Source organism: Anthonomus grandis, chromosome 7 (assembly GCF_022605725.1).
Source record: "Anthonomus grandis grandis chromosome 7, icAntGran1.3, whole genome shotgun sequence".
Lineage (NCBI taxonomy): Eukaryota > Metazoa > Arthropoda > Insecta > Coleoptera > Curculionidae > Anthonomus > Anthonomus grandis.
In genome coordinates this window covers 19,408,151-19,431,561 of record NC_065552.1, presented here as the reverse complement: position 1 = coordinate 19,431,561, position 23,411 = coordinate 19,408,151, and the positions used below count along the sequence as shown (strand labels likewise).

The following is a 23,411-nucleotide window of genomic DNA, read 5'->3' as shown; positions in this document are numbered from 1 at the left end:
TATTCAAGAATTTAAAAAAAATATTTTTCCTTTTCTTCCCTTTTCTTTCCTTTTCCTTTCCCTTTCTTTTTTCACCTTCACACCACCCTGTAATCCTATAACACTTGAATCATTTATCCTTCCCTACAACACCTGAAGATATTTCCTTGGTTTTTGGTAACTGGTCACCAACTTAAATAAAATGTATTGATAATTCTCTCTTTTTTTTTTAATGAGAAGAAACACTGAACTGATGACAAAGTCAAAAAAAATAAGAATGGTAAAGTCAACCTTCTAAAACAACTAATCAAAATTAACTGCTAATGTTTAATATAATCAAAAGCCATTAGAAAAAAAAAATTGGTAAAGCATGAACTGACACGTTGGGCGCCAAATTTATTGCACTGTTTCTCGCACAATGCCTAAATGTGGGTTCCAGGGTTATGATTATTAGCCTTTATTAGGGCACGCAAAGAAAACGCAGCTTTATATCGTTAAACCCAGCTTTAGTATTGAAAGATAAATCAATGTCATAATTGACAACTAATTTAATCTATAACCTCAATTCAAAAAAAATAAATACAAAGACAGTAATGCTCTAATACTTAAGTTATAATTATGAAATTTAAAATTATGAGAAAGAAAATAAAGTAAAATTTAGCACTTAATACTTATTCAATTGTACATCTGATAATACCTCGCATATACGTATATACTCAGTTCCCAATTTCAAATCAAATCAGTGATGGTGGTTATATAAACAATTTTGCTAAATTGAATTTAAAATCTGTGATCATTTCTACATATTAATTAAAAAAAAAAATAATCTATAAATTGCGACGAACCAATAAATCAATACCTGGAGAAACCAAGCCAAAAAGAAAAAGGGACTACCTGAAATTCTGAGTATCTCCGACTGGTAGCAGGGCCCACCTGATCTGAATGGGGCTCCTTTGTTGGAAGCTATACGTTTGGGTCAAAAGAGGCAGCAGCAGATCGACCAGTTAGGATGCTTCCAGAATGTCTAGCAGGTAGTGGAGGGCAATCGGTATTAGGTGTAGCCGATTGGAAGGAATGCAGGTTCCGGAGGTGATGATCCAAGCGACTTGATGTGGTAACACGTGGAGTAGCAAGTGAGGTGGAAGCAGTAACAATAAAAATGCAGCAAAAGCAGAAGCAGAGGATAAGCAGAAGGTACAGGAAGGCCTAAAAATGGGGACCACACATGAGGTTCGACATGGCTGTCAATTTTATGGCATTTTTGTGTGGGTAAGTAAGTTAAATTTTATAAAATTGCTCTCTGAAAAGTTGGATGCATTGATGTTCTTTTGAGTTAAACCGAAAAGCATGCAAATAAGAAATTAATTAGATGAAAAAAATAGGAAAATGACTTAGGCATGTAACATGTGCTAACTTACCGAAGATGGAATGTGGCCTTTTCTGGGGTTTATTTAACACAACAAAAACAAGGAGCCCTATAAACTCTTAAGCCTACTTAGAAAATCAGCAATTAAGCTATCCTAGCACATACTAGTAACTACAAAAAAAATTAGGCTAAGATAGGGTCTACCTTTTCACATCCGCATTAAGCGAAACTATCTGTCATACTCTAGAACCAGATAAAGAATGAATCTATTAAAAATAGGATTGTCAGTTCCCTCCAAATTTTAAGGAATGCATTTATCTGTCAAGTACCTAGGTGTTGACATGCTGGGTTTAACTACTGGGTACTATCTGGTACCAACACTACCAACATTGGTTTAAGTAATTTGCAACTATGGAGCAATCTATAACTTGAGGCCATGGTTTAGCAACAATCATTTACAAAAAAAAACTGACAGACCAGATTGACATTAACATTCTTATCACTATTGATCCTTATGATTTGAACAAAATAAACAAATAGTTAATGTGCTCAGTATTCATTAAAATCTAAAATAGGCCAAATTGACCTGCAAGGTAAAATCAATGCAAAATCAATGGCAGTTCTTAATTCTATTCAATCAACAAAACAATGAAACAATATCCCATATTATTATTTACTTTCCTCATCCAATAATGGTTTTCCTTGCGTTTCAGATCGGGTATGTTAGGAGGGACCATCTTAACGGTATATCATATCTGTGTAGTATGTATATTTATGTATGATTTTTAAATAAATTATTTTATGAAACTATGGTTGCGATTTACTTTATCTTGGTAAAAAAAACTTAATAAATCAATTAATATATCTGTTGGAGATTAAACCTGTAACAGGGTTTCTTAGCCTAACAACAAGTTGGATTTGGTAAGGTAATCCATTTAAAAATATTTTAAGGGCAAAATTTTCGTAGTGTGCAAACTTAATTCTACGTTCATTTTCATCTGCAACGGAAGTATTGAGTTTTGAAAATAAGAGTGAACGAGCATCTTGCACTCTCATACCAAATTGAACAGGATTTTCATTTCTACGTATTTTTAATAAAATTAAATCTTGTATCAAACATTCAATACTACGCTGATCTAAAAAAGTTATTAAAAGTGCGTCTTTAATTAATAACCATGGGTTTAAATCTGAGTTAGAGCATATAAGATCGGCTGCACGACCTCTCAGTTTCATTAAAATTGTATCAATTAAAGCTAAATTTATCGGATTATTTAAATTAGTGGCATCTTGAAAGTTTTGAAGTACATGCTCACAAGCAGTGATAAATCTATTGAGTTGTCTTGGATTGCCATCAAAAGTAGGGATACTGTCAGCTTGATATCTTAACATACCAATATCTATTTGACTCATTTTCTTTTTTTCGATAGTAATTGAAGGTAAAGGTCTTAGTTCTTCGTGAGAAACGGTTTGCAAAAAATTTATGAACTCGTTGAGTTCTCTTATTTCATGCTCAGACATAAAAGAAATTCAAAAATCTAGTAAAATTTACAATTATTAACTATAAAAATTGTAAAAATAAAGGTTATAAAAAGGTAAAGCGTCTTTTTATAAAGAAATAAAAATAAATGGTAAAAACTTCAATTAAAATTCACGCAAATAAAATAAAATACACCTTGGTAAATATTAAAATATACCAAAATACTCAAAAAATACATGCAAAAATATATCACCAAAAGGATTTAAAATTAATGGTAAGGAAAAATGTTCACTTACAGTAAGGTTCTTGCCAAAATTTCCATTTGTCTCTTAGCCTAATTTCCTAAAGGAATCGATTTTTGTATTCCCAAGATCTAAACTATAGCTGTTCTCAATCCGGTGCTGAACGGGTGGTTGCTTCAATTGGATCGCTGCAGGTACTTCCGACGATTCTTGTTCTTTGAAGGTTTCTGCAGGTCTTCTTTCAGCTTCCAGGGATTGTAGCGATCTTCAAACCGTAGAAACGGACCCAAATATGGCGATTTTTGTCCAATATTGGAAAGACCGAACTACCGACTGCGCCAGTTAAAGGACAACAACCAGCATTTGCTTTTTTAAAAAATAAATTTATTGAGAACGGGGACTAACTAACTTACAACTAACTTGATTGATAGATAATGACTACATCGATTACTATATTAATTATTATTGCTCTTGTCTATTACATTATATTTATAGGTTCTAAAAATGACAACAACAACTAAGCTATTTCTAAATAAAGTATGCAGGGTCGGCATAAGGTTGTACCCGTAACTTGCGTAGGATCGAAAATTGCTGTATTTTTACGAGCTTCGGCCGTGCCAAATGTAAAATAATTCAAATGAGGATTGGGGTAAAAAACATTGTCAGTTATGTAATAAACACATATATTTTTATTTTTATTAGTTTTTAATGCAGCAAATTAAAGAAAAATATCTTATTAAAAAGAACTTATTAGTCAGATAAAATGTAAAAATTCATCTTCGCCTTCAGGTTCTAGAGTAATATTATTTTGAGAATTTTTATAAATGAAATTTTTGCTCATTTTATTTACCATTTCTTTATTAGGCTTAAAATCAATGCAAGAGTTTGTATTTTTACCAATTTCTTGCTTTGCCAATAAATTTCTATTTATGGAAGTTGTCAATAATGAATTTCGTTGCTTTGTTTTTATTAAATGAACCTGCGAAAAAATTCGTTCACACGAAGCATTTGAATGAGGCAAGGAAATAATGTTAAGTACAAATTTCGCAGTATTTTGTATTGAATTTATTCTTGTATCTTGATTATTCTTTGATTTCTTATATCTTGAATTTATTTATTGGAATGAATTTATATCAATAAATTCATTTTTATTCTCAGGTTCAATTTCCCATAAGTCAGTTTTTTTAACATAAGGTCTTTTCAGAAAGCAGTATAACAGTTCCTTATACAAATATTCTATTTTGGCATAAACATCGCCTATCATTAACTTATCCGATTGAAAATACTGATTTATTTCTGTTACTTCTGGCAACACAAAACTAAGGAAGAGGAAATAAAGTTTTGCGTGCGGGTCCGAGAGTTTCAAAAATTTTTTCAACACTGTGTAATCTTTTGACGTGCTTCTTTTCTGTAAAAAATAGTAGAAGTGTATTCCACTGCTCCAAAATTCTCTGGACTACGGTATAAAATAAAAAATATATAAGTTATAAAAGAGAAAAACCAAAATTATAAAGACCTTGAAAAAAGAATACACATCCCTGGCAAGGTCTTCAATAGATCTTGGTAGAATCTTGCAGGCAAATAAGTGTGGCAAATACATTTAACTATTTTTATTCCAGGACATAAATCTGCAAATCTAGTAAAAACAGAATGAGATTTTCCCATCATCACATTACAACAATCGGATCCGAAGCCAATAATATTGTCTAATGGTATATTTCTTTTTTGAAAGGTTTGTATAATTGCCTCAAATAAACCTTCTGCGGTGCTACTTTCAACTGGTACGAGTTCCCAAAAGTTTGTTTCTATTATCAGTCTATTATTATCAAAGAATCTTATGACAATACAAATCTGTTCAATTGTGCCGATGTCCGTAGATTCATCTACTAAAATAGTAAATTTTGATTTTTATATTTTTCTGCTAACTCTTCTTTATGTGTTTCGCCTATAACGTTTGTAATGGTTCCACCTGCTTTAGTTCTGCCTAAATTGATATTTTTTACAAGCTTAGAATCTGTAACCTTACTTTTCAGGAGGTTTGATAAGTGATCCACGGCCTTGTAAGAGATATTGTGTTCGGCAATGAAACCACAAAGGTTTATTTCACGCTCCTTGACTTGACCATCAAAATGGCTATCTCTTGAGAAAAAGGTACTCAACTTAGGCTGGAGGCCATACCAGATGTAGATGCGAAATTTCTTATTTTATTTTTATGTTTTGTTCTCTCGCCATGCCTTTTCAAAGTAGAGATTTCCGAAACCAACGATGCATCACAGCATGCACAAAATGCACTATACGGATTATTGTCTACCGGCCGTAGCCATTCTTTAAAGCCCAGAGCCCTCCCGAGCCATCCAGTAATTATTAAATCTTGGTTTAATATGTTACCCTTTTTTTTCTTTACGGGCGTTTTCTCTCTGTCCGGAGAATCACCGGTAACCGAATCGTTCGAATCTATAATAGGATAATAATAACAAATGTATTAAAAACCCAGCAATCTCGTGCAGAGCCGTTCCTAGGGGTGAGGGCGCCTTCGTGCAAGATAATTATTGGCGCTCCTCGCCACCACTAAAATAATGACAACATTTTTTTTCGTATAACAGTTTACTGCACACAGCATATATAGTATTTATTTTAATAAGCGCACATTAACATAGCATAAACAAAAAAACAACATTCAGTCATAATACATTAACATAAAATATTACAAAACTAAATAAAAAAAAATTTCTAGGAACACTTATTAATAATAAATGCAGTAAAAAAAAATAACATGTGCCTATAACATAAAAGAAAATAAGGAAACATATGTAGACATATATAGGTTTTAAAAAATATTAAACAATACTGAATTAAAATGTTGCCTTTCTTGCCTTTTTCCATGCAAAATCCTATATTAATTCACAATAGCTAATTTTTTCGCCTATGTCTTGTTCAAATTGCGATTGTTGCAAGACCACTCAATCTTTCCTGTGACACAGTTGAGCGCAAATAGTTTTTTATTAATTTTAACCTTGAAAAGCTACGCTCTCCTGATGCCACAGTTAAAGGTAAAGTCAGAAATAATCTTATAACAATTGCAATATTGGGAAATAATGAAACAAGAATATTCTTGCAAATATAAATAGTTAACATAAACATACACAGTTAGTTGGCGTTTTATGGAAAAAAGATAAATATGATTCCTCCTTCTCTCCTTTTTTTACTTTTTTCATTCTGGGCAAGCGTCAAACAAACAGAGACGTCGGCCGTCAACAAATGTATAATTTACCTATTTTTACAGAGCATCACCAAGAACGTAAATCGCAACAGGAACGGTTTTGTACTATAACCAGGCCTTTAGGAAGAATCTATCTATTTGACCAAGTTTCCAATCTATTTGATCTATTCTAATCTATTTGACCAATATTCCACCTTAAAATCCCGGTTAATCCAATGCCTCAGCGGTCACAACCAGCTGATTTCACTGGTTAATTTTGAAACGTAAGGTTTTTTGTACCGGGTTAATTCTAAAATGCATCGGTTACTGTCAATTTAACCACTGTATCCGAAAAATGGGCCTTGCTGTATTATATTCGTGGCTATAGAAGGAATAGTCATAAAAGTCCGCATCATCTTTCATCCAGTCAACAGGTGTTCTTTACCTTTTATCTTTTTCCAAATCTCGTTCTCAAACCACTTCTCACCCCTAGTTTTTGATTTACCTACGAATACTGTACAAACCTTCTTCCCCAAAACTCGGACTGGCGTGTCACTGTTCTCCACCATTTTTTAACGCAGAATTGTAATATTTGACACAGGTAGTAAGTAATTCTGTGACGTAAATGGGACAGTTTATGTTAGTAACTTGATAGTAAATAAAAAAAAAACAGTAACAAATATTCTTTATTTTTAAAATGGTCACTTAGCTCTCTGCATGTTCTGCAGATGGCTCATTTCTACAAATAACGCTAATTCTCCTATCTTTAAATACTTTGTTTCCTTTAAAAACACTATGTTCGTTACTAAGAATTTCATGTGTATAATCAAATCTTGCAGTTCCCTTCATAATATACAGTGATCTCCTTTTTAAGTAAATGTGTGCATACCAATCCTTATTCTTGTCATGTACTAGACGCATTATACTATCTGTGAGAAGGCTAAGACCCGCAATTGTGTCTCCACAAAACTGAAAATAACAAAAATATTTCTTTAAACTGTGTTAAAAATATGATTCCCGCTACACATATGTAAGGTTCCTCTTAATTTCTTTTAATAAGGCAATGTATCATTTAACAACTTTATCGGTGTCTTGAAAAGGAAGTTATGGGGTGTGACTTATCTATTAAAAGTTTTAAAATAAAGTTGTTATTTTAATTTATTATAACTATCATTGTATATGCTAATTAAGTCTCTAAAAACTAAGAAGAAAATAACCTTTTTGTAGGTTTCTATTCAATTTGAATAAACAAATTATAATATTGGATTCGCATGATTTGCATTAAATCAATGCTACATACGAAAACTATTTCCGCATATTTATTAAAATGAAACAAATATGACAACATAGCACAATAGAGGTTCGGCGCGCGATCGACAGGTTATCTGATTGGCTTGGTTACTACAACAGCAAAATCATGGCCGTTTCGCGCCGAGCCAATTAAACTGATTGGCCCAACCCAGATGTGTTCCAGGAGCAGGTGTTTTACGTTATTGTCAGGTTTTTTAGGAGGCGGTTCTCTACGACAAACAGAGGCATAGGAATATTTATATTTGTTTTGTGCTACACGTGTTTATAAGACTTTATTAAGTTTTATACACCAATAAGTTGTTTAAATTTTCTGAAAAATAAAAAATAGTACACCAATGATGCGGCCATATTTAACTCCTGTTTCACCTATACCCCTGGTATTCACATAACTTTGTGGAGATGCTGTCTTTAGGTCTTCTGGATATGCTGTCTTTAGTCTTGTCAGGCATCACAACCAACTTTTTGTCTAAGACTCTAATCGATATTAACTGTAATATTTAGAAGAGCACTAGTAGTGCTATGACCCTTTATAAGTCCGGATTGTTAAACTGGTATAATATTAGTCTCACAAAGGTGATCTGTCAGTTGACCATGTACTATTCTTTTCAAGATTTTAGAGACAAGAGACAAGAGACTTAAAAACCGTAGGTCTTGAACATTTTTGGGATTAGGAATTTTGGAAACTGGGCATACTATAGATTCGCACCATAGTCTAGAAAAATGACCAATTTCCAGGCAACTGTTTACAATATGATTAATAAGATAAGATTTAAGATCTGAGATTAATAAGATTTAAGAGGCAAACATAGACGCGACATTTAAACGGAAATTCCATCATTTCAAGCTGCATTCGATTTTATATTATTAATGACTTTAGAAACAGTAATCTGGTCAACCAGGGCAAAATGAAAGGTGTGATCTGTGTAAAACTTATGATTTTGGTAATAGTTAATTTTGTTAAGACAAACATTTGACTTATTAAAAATGCTTATGAAATAGTCATTAATTGTATTGGGCTGGCCTAGCTCAATTGGTAGTTCTGATTCAGTTTTTGTTTTAATATTTAAGTTACCTAAGCCTTTCCAAGGTTTCTTACCAGTTTTGACAGCTTCCAACCAGTGAAGAAACGCCACCTTTTCACGCCTGGTGGATGCAAGGACAAAATTACGTCTATCCCTGTAAAGACTCCAATTTTCAGGGGTCTTACTTTGTTTATATTTCATGTGCTCTATCCCTTTCTATTCCCTTTAATAAAAATTAATTTTAAATTGTTCCTTATGGTCGATAATTGCTTCATCATTATGTTCATACGAGAACTATTTTTTTACTTTTCTTTGACGAACTTGGGGAAATGCTATATTAATGCTTAGGTCGTTTGATAAGTTGGCCGCAATGCTATAAAACCTATTAAAATTTTCTTCGTCGCGTAAGTCTTTTAAAAAACTAAGCAACTTCTCTAAAGCGTCAATATCCAAATTTAAGTCCACATTTGAAGTTTGTAAGACTTTACTTACAACATTGACTTTAGAAAGAATTTCATACCAGATGACAGTAGAAATAATAAAATGGAAAGTTTGAATTTTACCAAGTAAAGCAGCAGCTTGATGTTTTGTGCTTAAATCTCTTGAGTTATCATTTTGTAGAAAAGAGACTCTAATATTTCCTTAGCCGGAATACGCCAAAACGCCAACTAACTTCTGCAGCATACCGTACCGGACAGTAATCAGAAGGGAGAAGGTGTCCCGCGCGCTATTTTGGCTAATTATTATCAATTTATACCAAAGACAATAGACAGCAAGGATCGCTGTCGCTGTGTAGTCTCCCTGTCGTCTTGTCGGAACGCTAGCGCCCAAATAGGAAAAGTCATTGTCAGCAAAACACATGGCATACGTTATAATCTCAATAGCAATTACAAATTAATCATGCTTAGTCATTTTTTCTAAAACTGTATAGTGTATAAAAAGCAAAATAATTTTTAAAATAAATTTAAACTTAATTTATAGTTACCAATATTGGAATAATTGTTTTGCGAAATAGTCATTAATTGTATTGGGCTGGCCTAGCTCAATTGGTAGTTCTGATTCAGTTTTTGTTTTAATATTTAAGTTACCTAAGCCTTTCCAAGGTTTCTTACCAGTTTTGACAGCTTCCAACCAGTGAAGAAACGCCGCCTTTTCACGCCTGGTGGATGCAAGGACAAAATTACGTCTATCCCTGTAAAGACTCCAATTTTCAGGTGTCGTACTTTGTTTATATTTCATGTGCTCTATCCCTCTTATTAGGAATTATTTTTAAGTTATCCGTTAGCCATGGGGCTGGCATCTTACTAACTCTAATTTGTTTATGTGAGGCATGTTTGTTAAATAAGAAAGTTATGTTATTTTGCAAGAATAAAACATTTTCATTTATATCTTTAATGTAAAATAAGTGGTCCTAAGTAATATTTTGAAAATCAGTTTGAAAATTAATTAAATTAAAATTCTTAAAACAACGAATACTAATAATTTTTTGCTGCGGTTTTTCTATTTTTATATCTACTAAGTACAGAATAACATATAGTTATGGTCACTTATATTTGAAATCATAGTGCCACAAATTTATTGTGACAAATATTTCTGCAGTTTATAAAAATTGTATCAAGACATGTAAGTGATGAGTTAGTTACGTGTAGCCGCATTTATAAGTTGAAAGAATCCGGGAATATCTACAACATTGAATAATGAATTTGGCTTAAGGATGGCAATATTAAAGTTACCCATTATAACTCAAAGTCATAGAAAGTAAGCAAGTTAGGAATGTATTCATTAAAAAATTCCAAAATGTTAGAAACCCTTGTGTAACGAGGACGATAAATCATAATCAATGCTACACTAGAAACATTTAGTTTTAGTTTTAGAAAAATAAACTCAAAACTTACATCGATCTCAATGTTGACAATCTCACAGGGAATAATGGACCTCACATAAACCCCCACACCACCACCTATCCTGTTAACTCTATCTTTCCTATAAAATGAAAAGCAGGGTAAAGATACATTATTGGATGAGATAGCTGAATTTAACCAAGACTCTGATACTCCTGTAATATCAAATACATTAGTTACTAAAGTTATTAAGCTCTGCAATACTAGGCAAAATGGATCTAACATTTGTATTGGCAATATTTAACAAAGAAGGCGCATTCCTAACCATTTAACAAAAAACAAAAATCAACAGTTATAATTTTAGATCTTAGTTTTGAAAGATCACCTACATATACCGGACAATCCTTATTATAAGCGTAATGATCGATTGCTGATTTATGCCTACTTCGCTTGTTTAGTCTAGAACTAACACTCTAACACAACTTATACAACTCTTCTCACTGGACTTACACTCTTTCAGATTATGGTCCCTTGACATTTGGGACAGATCTTTGCGCTCCCTATAGTCCTTCCTTGTGTGGCCGTATCCACAGCAACGGTAGCACTTAATGACACGTAAATAGTTCTCAATTTTAGATTTCCTCCATCCAATAAAAATAAATTATTTTTTTGAGTAGCAATCCCCGAACCGTAGGAGAGACTTCAATCACCAAGTCATATATGTTATTTGAGTGCCTTTGTTTGGTAATAAACCTGATTTCAGAGGAAACAGCCTCCAAGTTATTATTTAAAGCAGTGATGTTATTGATTATCTGCTCAGATGTTTCCAATCCCTCCAATCGCACATACCTTACAAGTAACCTTGAATTGTACTTTAGAGCTTCATCAATTCTGTAGCTCTAAGAGAGGTTTTTAAGGCCTGTAACGATTTATCATCCTGACAATGGACAGCAACACCCCCACATATTTTCCTGGTGTTATTAATACAAACCCTATATCTCTGATTTGAATATATTACTATATGAGTTAGTAGCTGCTGTCGAGATACGGTTACTACTATTTGAAAGTGAGACATGCTTTGATTAGGAAACATGCAAATTATGAGAATTAAGCACTGTTTTTTGCAACTCTATAGTATATTCAGAGCTTATAAGCAACTTTTTGGTTAATTCAAGTTCTATCTTCAGACAATCTACTTCCTTTTTTTCCAAGACATTATCCAAAAAATTATTTTATCATACTTACAATTTAATTAAACCGTATCTGAAATATTTTCAACTTATTTTACCATCAAGCCTATCTGGTCCATTTCAACCATTAAACCTATTAGTAGTAAATTCGAGTCCAAAGACATTGCAATAAATAATTATAAATGTTTAACTCAGAAGATCGAAAATAGATCCGAAACAAAACTCTTAATATTTTACTAAGTGTGGAAAAATAAAATACAATAACTTTTTTAAAAATAATAGAGAATTACATAAAAACATCAATTAATTAAATGTTCAAACAACCCCCCCCCCCCCATTAACAGCTAAACAATATCCTTACCGATTATAAAATTCATTTCTAACGTTACTAAGTTGATATTGGGAAATTTTATTACATTATAATAATAATATAATAATAGCGTTTTGTAACTGGTTTGGATTCCCAAATTTTACACTTTTATAAATGACACTTTTTAAATGACCCCACAAAAAGAATTCATTCGGTGAAAGATCAGGTGACCTGGCTGGCCAAAGAATCCGGTACCGTGGACCAATAATATTGCCGTTAAAAGCATTTTCCAAGCACTCTCTAACCATACGGGCATTATAGGCCGGGCAACCATTCATTTGGTACCAGATCATTTGATCTTTCTGAACAACTTCTTCCAAGGCGGGTCCAATTTGATTTTGAAATAAGTCCAAATAGGTTTCAGCTGTTAGGTTATAGTCCATAAAAAAGGGTTTAATGATATGGTGTCCGACAATCCCTCCGAATACATTTGTTTTTTGGGGATATTGTGTCCGAATATGAACAAAACGATGTTCATTTTCTTGGCTCCAATACCGGCAATTCTGAACATTTGGTTCATTGTTGAGGGTAAATGTACATTCATCGGTAAAACAAATATTTATTAAAAAATTCCTATCATTATTTGCTCTTTACGTCATTTCAAAACAAAATGCCATTCTTCGCTCTTCATCTCCTTCCTGCAGCTCTTGATGTTTTTCGAATTTATACGAATATTATTTGTGTTTTTTTAAAGTGCACAATAACACCGTTGTATGATGTTTATTTACCTCTTGCCCAAGAACCCTCGTACTTGTATCTTGTATCTCGTACTCGTATCTTGTTTTCCTCCACATTCAGTAGAATATTAAGATCTCTGTGCTCTCTTTCTTTGGCTCTATTTTCGATATCCTGAGTTGAACATTTACAATTATTTATTACGGTACCTTTGGACTTATTGACAATACGTTTAATAGTTGAAATGGACGGAATGGGCTTGGTGGGGAAATAAACTGAAAACATTTCATACATAATTTTTAAAATCTGTTTAATTTTTATTTAGGAAACCGATACAAGTACATATAAAATAAGGATAATTCATCCTCTATTGGATCTATGTGTAAATAAAGGATATTATTAAGCTAATGCCTTTACATGTATGATAAGAAAATAGCACAAAAATTTTGACAACCTAATCTGTTGATTTCTAATCTGTTTAAAATTAGGGTAGTTCAGTGCTAACAAAATACATTTAAAACATTTTTAGATTAATTCTCATTTATATAATGTCTATTACCATAAATTATTGTATATTATGTATATCATTTTAAGTAATTATTTTTCAGGAAAATTAAATAATGAATGTATTAAAGAAAAACATTGTTTTATTTTCATTTGTCCAATTGGTGATATGTCGTACACTATTGTTAGTTGATTGCAGTAAATTAACTCATTTAGATATGTAAAATAAAGCTGAAAAGTTTTATTTTTATTCAGATCAATATCTGATGCTAACACCTAATCAAAAAGGCTCTTTTCTCTATGTGTAACCTTTTTGACTAAGCGTTTGCTTTAGATATTACGATTAAATGATAAGATTGTCAGATGAAATGAAATTTGATTTCCCTCCTTAATTTGGCCACGCCTTTCTACCATTTTGATTGGTCCAATTAGGCACGTCAGACTGTTAAGTTAGTTACAACAGTTTCCGTTGCCAAGCTAGAGGACGCTAGCTGACTTGTCAGAAGAATTTCTATCAGTTTGTATGCAACCACCACTTCTCTATATATTTGTGCTTTGTGCCTATCACTGTCATTGCAAGATTCATAAACCGATTCCAAGCGGTCTATCGGTAATTACCGTTCCTAAATGGTATTAACCAAACACGTCCAAGCGGTTATAGTTATAACTGCTCGAGATACGTGACGTCACCAATTAGCCCTTTATACGTCATCAATTTGGAACAGTAATTACCCACGTCCGGAGCTGTTTTCTAAACGTCAAATGTCAAAGATATTGAAATAAGTGCGGGGAAAAAATAAAAACAAACAACAAATTATTTCCTTTTTGAAAATGACACAAAATTTATTATGGCTAATAAGTTTTCTTTTTTGATATTTATGTTTAAGAACTAATTACATATAATATTACTGGCCTCTGGGGTATTATTTAAAAACAAACAAAATTATGATAGTGACAGCTGACAAATTACGAAGTTACTTCAACCAAACCAAACACGTCCAAGCGGACACGATTGGTTATATGTTATAAAGGGACTGTTCAAGGGCTTAACCGCGGTTAAAACCGATAGATCGCTTGGAATCGGTTATAGCCATCGTCCCACCGTCGCAAATTGCTCAATGCTCATGTAAAAGCACCATTACGTGATACCACCATATTGTAATTCTAGGGTTAGGTTTAATCCTATTTGGTGTGTTTTCTTTTTGAAAACAATTTCATTTCAGTAAGTGATAAAATGGGAATTTCAACAGGAAAAAGAAAACGTGTATCAAAAAAATCGAAAATATCATGGAGAAAACACACGAAAGTAGACGACATAGAAGAGTTCTTAGAGGACCAACGTGAAGAAGAAAGACTTGGAGGTCATTTAGATATCATTTCAGATGAACAGTTATTTGTTTTGGATAAAACTGCTGAGGAGCCCCAGATATCATTAAGGCAAAGACGCAAGCTGAAAGCTGCTCAGAAGCCACTAAAATGTTTTTCAGCTTTGAGACCACATACAAATGTACCCGATCCAATCAAAAAGAGAAATAGGGTTCAAACTCCAGAGGAACGCAAAAGCATACTAATAAAGAAAAAAGAACTGGGGGATAGGGATAAAGGTGTCCTTAAAGCTAAAGAGATCAATGCCATTGCGGAGCGAAGGCTGAATGAACTTAAAAAAGCTAAACAAGAAAAAAGGGGTGAATATTTAAAGGATATTTGGGATGATAGAAAAAACTTTGAAATACAGAATGATCCATGGACAGAAAAGATTACTAAAGTGCATAATTTAAGAAATACAGGTAAATATATTACTAATAGAGATATAAGTATTAATGTTTTTCATGTAAAATGTATTTGTAAATAGTCTGCAACAATGATAATATTAACACCGATAATTAGGTAAATCAGAAAAAAAGTAGTTTTATTCATTCAACTGTATGCCATTGTTTTCATTTTGCTAGTCTAGATGGTGGAAAGTATATTAAACTTACCCGTGAACCAACTCTTTTCCTTATAGCAACTCACATATACAGGATGTTTTTTTAATATTGAAAGAAAATTCAGGATCTTGTTTCTTAGATAAAAACAAGCAACAAAGTTCCTATGAATATCTAAACATCTTAGATTTTATACTAGAGGTGGTAAAGTTATAAAAGTAATACTAGTATAGAGTTATAAAAGTATTACTTGATTAAGATAATCAGATTTAGGTGTTATGGCTATTCACAATAATGGTTTTTATTTTTTTATTTGAAAACCATGCATCAGGCAAAAAATTAACATCAGACCAGATATACTCTAACAAAAATAATGAATTCAAAAGTATTTTTTATTACATGAAAAACCAGTGCTGTACCCTTTTCTTAAAAAAAATAAATTAGTTCAAAGCCCGCATGAACACCAATGGCGAATATAAACATTTAAATTGTATAGAAAAAACACTATGAATGCTTAGAAATTGTACCAATTCAGAAAAATATCTAGAGGCCTATCAAATTTATTGAAAAAAGTAAGTTTTTTTCTTTCAACTTTACCAACATCTAAGATCTTATCCTTAGTGTAAAATCTAAGACATTTAGGATATATGTTCATAGGAACTTTTTTGCTTGATTTTTGTCCAAGGAACACGCCCCTGAATTTCGTCGCAATATTAAAAAAACACCCTGTATATTTATGTATATTTAAGACAAACCTGAAGTAAAAATTCAGAATTAAGGCTTTCAAGAAAAAAAATTGATTAAAACTGTTTTGGCCCTTAATTTGGATATCAGATAAACTCCTTGAAACTAATTACCTGAACCATTTTGAATAAAGAGTTTTTTTTTAAATCCCATATTACCAGTTTAACCAATATAACTTTAAAGATAAAATGTAAGTATGAGACATGTCACAAAAATAGCATTATTTGTTACTTTTTCCTGAACCACAAAGACAATAGTTAATTTGGCTACCAATACAATAGAACTACACCTATTACTTTAAAAAAAATGTGCTTGATGTATTTCTTGTAAGGTATTTTCTTTATTTATTTATTTTATAACATTCAATTTTTAACAAAAATAAATGCTGTATCATATTACATGCTTTAGTTTTAGCAATGTTATAAATTTATAGTAAATAAAATATAATTAAGCTTAATCATGAATTATAGTTAATAAATAAATAACACAATTGTATAATAATTGTATTGTAAACAATCTTATAAAAGTTAAAATGAAAATCCTACAGTCTCCCTCCACTTATTTATTAAACACCATTCAGTTTTTTAAAATTCCCTATATGTTTTGGACACAGCGGTGTCTATCATCAGGGGATATTAAAAGGAAATAGTTTTGAACAAAAAAACAAACAGACACAAAAAAACTTCAAATTAATATAAGGCACACTTACAAAAGTATAAAGTTTATATCAGTTATCCACCCCAGGATTTGAGTCTATGTCAAAAAAACCCTTTATTTATTATTATTATTTTTAATTTTATTTATTTACATTCTATGGTTGACAAGGATGAATAGAGACGTCAATAATTGGACTGAAGAGTATGCTAAAGAAAATACTAAACTCAAACCTAGGTGACATTTATGTTAAGAAGTCCTAAAAGCACCATGGTACCTGATGGTGCATTACTACAATTTCATCATGTAGCATGGTGCTTTTAGGACTTCTCAACATAGATGAGACAATAATTATTGATGTATCTATTCATCCTTGTGAGTTTTTTAACAGGGACTTGAACCCTGGTGTGGATAACTGATACCAGTTTTAAACTTTTGTATGTTTGCCTTATATTAATTTGAATTTTTTTTGGTGTCTGTTTGTCTTTTTGTTTCTTTGTTCAAAACTATTTCCTTTTAGTATCCCCTGATGATGGACACTGCTGTGTCCGAAATATGTCAGGAATTTTAAAAAACTTAATGATGTTTAATAATTAAGTGGAGGGAGACTGCAAGATGTTCATTTTATTGTAATCCATGACTCCACTGCAAGTTAGATACTATTTCTTCACTATCTTAGGACAGTTGGTAAATGTAAGATGTTTTAGGAGTACCTATCAAGAGAACTCAAAAAAGTGTCCAAGAGAAGCAAAGCCTTTTCCCAGCAGTTGAAATACCTCATCCTGGTATGTCTTATAACCCTTCATTTAAAGATCATCAAGACTTATTAAAGACAGTTGCAGAGGAGGAAGTGAAAATTATTAAGCAAGAAGAACATTTAACCAGGTAGATAAAAAGAAACATTTATGTTTTTTTTTGCTAATGAATTTTATTTTAGAGTCACCCGAAATATGTTTAGAAAAGTTCCCCAAGAACAGAAGCAGTCAGAATGGGTAATAGAGATGTCTGAAGGAATGCCTTCAAAGAATGAAGGAAATAATTTAGAGGATGAAGATTTAGATAGAATTAGTATAAATCCTCCAGTGCAGAATAAAAAGAAAAGCTTAAAACAGCGCAGAAAACAGAGAGAGCAATTACAATTAGAAAAAGAGCGTAAATCAATAAAATTGGAAAAGAAGAAAATTGGTGATATCCATAGGCTAAAGGCATTACAAAAGGACCTTGAAAAAACTGAGAAGAGACACAAAAAACTTAGGGAAATTAGGAAAGTTAGGGCAGAGAAAAATAAATTAAAACCAAAAATATTGAGTTCAACTAAATTTGAAGACCCAGGGTTGGAATTTCAAATGGGACAAGACATTTCAGGCAATTTGAGAGCATTAAAGAAAGAAGGCAATTTGTTAACTGATAGGTAAGCACTTGTAGCAGCATTAAATGTTTCTCAATTTCTTCTTTTGCCATTTAGTAATACCTACTAAAAATTTGAAGCTTATACTTCTTCTAAAATCTGTTCTTATTGTATTTCCTGATGCAAATGACATTATAGATATTTTAAATATTTAGTAACCAGATCTTTATTTCCAGGTTTAAGAGTCTTCAAAAGCGAAATATACTTGAACCATCTAAGAGAGCTCATCATAAGAAGGCTAAAGTAAAGAAATTCAAAAAACCGGGACATAAGGAAGATTGGGAAAAAACTGTGGCTAAAACTATTGTAGTGTCAAAACAATAAAATGTATTCTATATTGATAATAAACTTTGTATTTTGCCAATATAATTAGGAAGTTTCCTATGTCAGAAATGTTGTGTAATACACTTTAACTTAACTTTTAAAATAATTTTTTTTCATTATCTATCATTTTCAAAACTGACAAACTTATTCAATTGTCACAATTCTTGAGCGCTTAAAGTTAAAATTGCTGCGTGACATCACAGTACACAAAGGGGGGTCACCAGACTAGTTAACTGTAGTACTGAATAACATATTAACGTTGTTTGTTCACATGCTTTATCGCCTGTATCTAGCTTTTTTTGGTGTTTTTCGACTTCAGTGGTAAGGAGGAAAATGGAAGAAGGGTTTGTTCATGGCGAAAAATTCCTCATACAGAAGCTCCGAAATCCGAGATGCTAAACTTGTTAAGTATGTGTAGTTTACATCCTATGGTAGAGCCGTTTTTATAGCCTTAAACCATTAATTAATTTACGAGTTTCCGTATTATGGTTTATAGTTAAGTTGTTAAAGCACATTACAGCAGAGCACAGAGTGAGAACTAAACCATATCAAATGTGAAGATTGTGCTGCAAAGGGGGGTGGGTGTACGCACATAGTCGCATTAATCATGTAGTTGCATAGAAGAAGTGAGGAGCCATCAACGACATCTACCAAGGGTTATTGGGCAAGGCTAAATTATCTTAAGTAGGAAGTTCTTTGAAATTTATTAAGGCAAAAGACTTAGATGTACGAATTTTGTAGAGAAAGTAGTTTTTAAATTCGAATCGAATGCAGAATAAAGGCCTACTTAAAGCAGGCAACCAGTCTACTATGTGCCAATCTGATTGTCTCCTATGTTATACTAAGATACCGAAGAGTTACTGCATCAAAAGCATATGAAATTGCTCATTGTTCCAGTGAAGATGGAAAGCAGAATACCAAGAGAGGTAAAATTTTAGTACTTTTATTAAAGATATTTTAGTTAGTCTCATAGTCATATTATTACTATGAGCAAATGTGTGTATATCGTGTATTTTTTTATATATATAAGTAAAGAATAGCATTGGCGAGCTGAATCTAAAGGGGACGTAGGTGTTTCTGATAAGGGAGGATAGTAATTTTAATTGCAGGATCAGCGGCCGCGGTCAGGATTTGCTGTTGGTCATATAAATACATATACGCTCAATTAAAATGGGGTTCGATGAATTCGTAAAATTGGGTATCTGATTTTGATATACTTTGGGTTTCAAAGACATGACTCACTTCACAGGACGATACCTTGCTTTTTAATATCTCTGGTTATAATTTTATAAAAAGAGATCGAAACAGTCGATGAGGTGGGCTTGGTATTTGTGCAAAAAAGTGTATAAAATATACATTAGGAACATTTGAAACCGCCACAGAAGATTTTGAATATCTTAGTTTTAAATTTAATTTAAATAATAAAAATATTCTTGTTACAGACCGTCACAAATCTACAACTAATACATGTGTCACATTTTTTTGGAGATTTAAACATAGATCTTTTAAACAGACTTAAGTCACAAACTTATTAACTTGCTGGAAATTTTCGAACTTCATCAAAAAATAAGAGATCCGACTAGAATCAATGGTGCTTCAAATAGAGATACTTTCTTAGACGTAATAATTATTAATCAAAATGTTGAATGTAAAACACCAGAATCTGTTCTCATGCCTGAAAGTATTACTGATCATAATTTAACATATGTAAATTTAAATATCCCTAAATACAAGTCATATAATAAAACTATAAAATGAAAAAAGCGACGATAATTAATAATAATATTACTCATTTAATTAATAAATATGCCCCTGTTAAAACAAACCTTATAAAAGAAAAACCATTTACTCCTTGGATTACTACCAATATAAAAGTTTTGATGAAACTCAGAGATTAGGCGCACCAAAAATAAACTACTCAAAACGAAATAAGAACCACTTGTGTCATTAATTATTACAATTAAACAACTTAAAAACTGTAATTAATTATTTTGCATATTTATTTTTATTTCTTAAAACTGTAAAACTATAACACAACAACAAAGCAATAACATAATTACTTACAACTGAATAACAACAACTGAATACTTTGGAGTCTTATGTGATGTTTGTAATAAACAATAAAAATTAATTGATTGGAGTTTTGGATACCTTCAAAATACCTTTAAGAGGTGAAGCAATATCCATTGTTGTTGAAAAAAACAGTTTAAGAGTCCTAATTGACGCAAATTTTATTTCTACAAATATGCTATATTGCGGAGACATTGTGTATGATGATACTTTAACAGTTTAAAGTAGAAGTAAAGTTCATACGTATAATTTAATATACATATAAGATTGGACAACATGAAATTTTTCGTTAACCCGAAAGACCTTTATATTTCACTCCGGGACTTTCCTATAATACTAGAAACACTTACCTATTGACAATACCTATGCAATTATGCATAGAACTTTAGCTTTTAAAAAATCATATTTTAAATGCACAGACTGCTGCAGTTAAATATTTGGAGGGTTCACCTCTCATAGAAGTGCTTAGCTGTTTCCTGTTTTGAGCTTATTTAAAGCTAAATTCTTAATATGTAAAATATATCAGTTTTAGTCTTGCCTCTTTCCAGGGGCTTATGCCGCTGGGTGCAAGATATCTTATCTTTAGCCGCCTCTCTTCTGTTCAAAAATTGTTATTTTTGAATGAAAGAGGGGGCTGTAAAAATACGTGTTTTACTAATAGATACACTTAAAAAAAAAGGAAAGCAAAGCACTAAACGAAATTGATCAATTAAATAATTCAACAATATTAGGTATTGTGCAATTTAAATAAAACAGGCCTGCAAAAAATGTATAAATTTTATTCAAACATAAACAAACAACAAAAAATAAATAAAATCAACAAATAAAAAAGCTAATTCTACAATAAAATTTTGTGTAAAAAAGTTTTGCCGCGGCCTGATATTCGAGCCAAAAAAATATTATAACCTTAAAAAAATTACAAACTAAAAAACTAAATGAAAATCACTAAGTAGGCAATTTTTCAATGGAATATTCAATTTTAAAAAAAATAAATAAAAGAAACTTGTCTGGCCTTCATAGAGGCAAAATCTTTTATAATTTTTTCGAAATTAGTTCTGTCGCATAATTCCGATTCAACTGAAATAATTGCCAAATTATTAAGTCTATCTTGACACATTGAAGACCTTAAATCATTTTTTATTAGTTTCAGTTTCGAAAATGATCTTTCACCACTTGCAACTGATATGGGCAGGCAAAGTCAAGAGAATTCTAAGAGCCACTGTAAGGTTGGGAACAGTATCCAGCAAATCATATTTAAAAATATAGTTCAAAACTTCCATAGGAGTTTTTCTAGTTTCTAAAAAGGGTAAAATTAATACGATTTCTTTGAATAATTCTAAAGCGGCAATGTCATTTTTAGACTGATTACTTAATTTAATTTGCAAGTCCGCACAATACTTTAAAATTATATCTGTATTATTGTCAGAAATGTCAGATGACAGTTTTGAAAAATCATACAAAAATCCAAATGCTATTGTGTGGTATTTAATTAAAGTCAATCTTTCTTGAATTGATAATATTGTTACATCTATAATTTGGTAATAAAAATTAACCCTAAAACTAACTTTAGGGTCAATAATGGGCTCGTCGCCGGCTTCATAATCAAATAGCTTTTTTTTTCAATCTTTTGCGTAATGGCGAACATACTTCAAAAGCTAAATCTAAATCGTTAGCAGTATTCCTAGCGAAACAAAGTATTAGAACTACCTCTCAAAGCGATATTTTGCTTGGCCAAGAACTGAATAGCTGTTATTATTCTTTGTAAAATAGAAAACCATCTCTTTTTTTCAATATTTATTACTTCATGTAGGCAATCTGCTGAAGAATTTGATTTTAAAGCATTTTGTAATTGCATCAGGTCTTTACAACAATTAATATGATCCGAGTGATGTTTCATGTCGTACTAAAGTTCTTGATAAATGTTGCCAGTCTTTAAACCCATTCTTTTGTCCAAGAGAACTAGATTCATTTAAAAAGAGTTTGCAAGGGAAACAAAACACAGCATTTAACTTGGCAGATTACATTAACCATGTGCGATGAACTGTTTCACCGTTTGTGATTTTTTCATTGTAATAATGATCAGAAAAACTTCTATTATTGTCATCTTTTGGGTACCTTAAATTTTTACATTGCTGGACACCCTTCTCTGCTAGAAATGATGTTGTTTTATCAGACAAGGGTAAGGGCCATGTTCCTGGGTCATCTGCTGACAATCCACATTCTTGTTGTTGTTGTATGGATCCGGTACCTGCAGGCGTCTGTTGAACTTTGAATTCACTACCACTGTCATTTTGTTGATGGCTCTCGACAATATCCATTTCCATGTTATATTCGGCGATGCTTTCATTTCGGTTTTCGCTATTGCTTGACTGCTGAGAAGTAGATAGCATTTCACTTATTTCAGGATTATCTGCATCTGCCCTTTGAAAAAACTGCGTTGTATCTGATGTGTATTTTTTAATTTCTTCCATTCTCTTAGTATTTTGTTTTTTGTACTGTGATCCAGATAATCGTTTGCATCCATCAGACATCTACAATAAGTATGAAAAAGAATTATTCTCAGTAAAGAGAATAATATACCTATATATTAGGTATACCTATAATATATGATGACATAAATTTTTTTACTTTTTATTATATAATTTAAATTATTACTTTTTGTTTTATGTAAAAATAAGCAAATTTACAACTTTATTATTATTTAGAATTTATTATTACTCCTATTACTTACCTTGATTTTCTCTTGTGTAATGCTCACAGCTCACTTAACTACGACTCTCAAAAATTGAAATTAAAAAAAAAAACATACAGTACTTAGATACTTTGTAACTTTATTTTTTGCCTTGCTGTTTTTTTTTCTGCACCGACATGGCGACAGTACAACTTTCAATTAAGAACGATGACGATCAACGATTCAGCACACCTTAAAACCCCCAGAGGTTTATTTTAAAATTAGACTATATTTTTTGTTAACAAATAAGTGCCGCTGCTTTTCCCTCTTTTACCTTTGTCGGCGTTGTCTTGTCCTTTGATGACGACGCAACGCCGCGCCGTAAATTTTTTTTGTTGTGTTTTCAATAAATTTTGAGTCTTTTGTCGGTGACCGCTTC

General features: G+C 31.8%; 2 protein-coding genes and 1 long non-coding RNA gene across 5 annotated transcripts in view; 2 read left to right on the top strand and 1 right to left on the bottom strand.

The window, feature by feature from the left end:
• The first annotated feature begins 140 nt into the window (after nucleotides 1-140).
• LOC126738307 (uncharacterized) lies at nucleotides 141-2,155 on the top strand. Its single transcript, XR_007661289.1, has 2 exons — nucleotides 141-1,248; nucleotides 2,059-2,155. It is a non-coding gene; the product is annotated as an uncharacterized LOC126738307 (long non-coding RNA).
• A 4,776-nt stretch (nucleotides 2,156-6,931) lies between these two features.
• LOC126738303 (alpha-ketoglutarate-dependent dioxygenase alkB homolog 7, mitochondrial) overlaps nucleotides 6,932-23,411 on the bottom strand; it is a 35,739-nt gene continuing 19,259 nt past the window's right edge. For both annotated transcript variants that reach the window (XM_050443579.1, XM_050443578.1), the window contains exon 4: nucleotides 6,932-7,232. In XM_050443579.1, coding sequence (XP_050299536.1) covers nucleotides 6,969-7,232 — 264 coding nt within the window. In that variant the 3' untranslated portion in view covers nucleotides 6,932-6,968. The remainder of the gene's footprint in view (nucleotides 7,233-23,411) is intronic.
• On the top strand, nucleotides 14,288-18,337 carry LOC126738301 (ribosome biogenesis protein NOP53). Of its 2 annotated transcripts, XM_050443575.1 has the most exons (5): nucleotides 14,327-14,345; nucleotides 14,400-14,963; nucleotides 17,207-17,384; nucleotides 17,437-17,910; nucleotides 18,084-18,337. In XM_050443575.1, exons 2-5 carry the CDS (start codon nucleotides 14,411-14,413, stop codon nucleotides 18,229-18,231), a joined length of 1,353 nt encoding a protein of 450 aa, XP_050299532.1. In that variant the 5' UTR covers nucleotides 14,327-14,345; nucleotides 14,400-14,410; the 3' UTR covers nucleotides 18,232-18,337. The 2 variants fall into 2 exon arrangements, with proteins under 2 accessions (XP_050299531.1, XP_050299532.1); XM_050443574.1 differs by having other exon boundaries at nucleotides 14,288-14,963.

Coding starts and splice junctions, on each gene's coding strand:
- LOC126738301 (XM_050443574.1), top strand. CDS start 14,411: ATGGGAATTTCAACAGGAAAAAGAAAACGTGTATCAAAAAAATCGAAA. Junction 14,964..17,206: donor GCATAATTTAAGAAATACAG/GTAAATATATTA, acceptor AAGATGTTTTAG/GAGTACCTATCAAGAGAACT. Junction 17,385..17,436: donor CAAGAAGAACATTTAACCAG/GTAGATAAAAAG, acceptor ATTTTATTTTAG/AGTCACCCGAAATATGTTTA.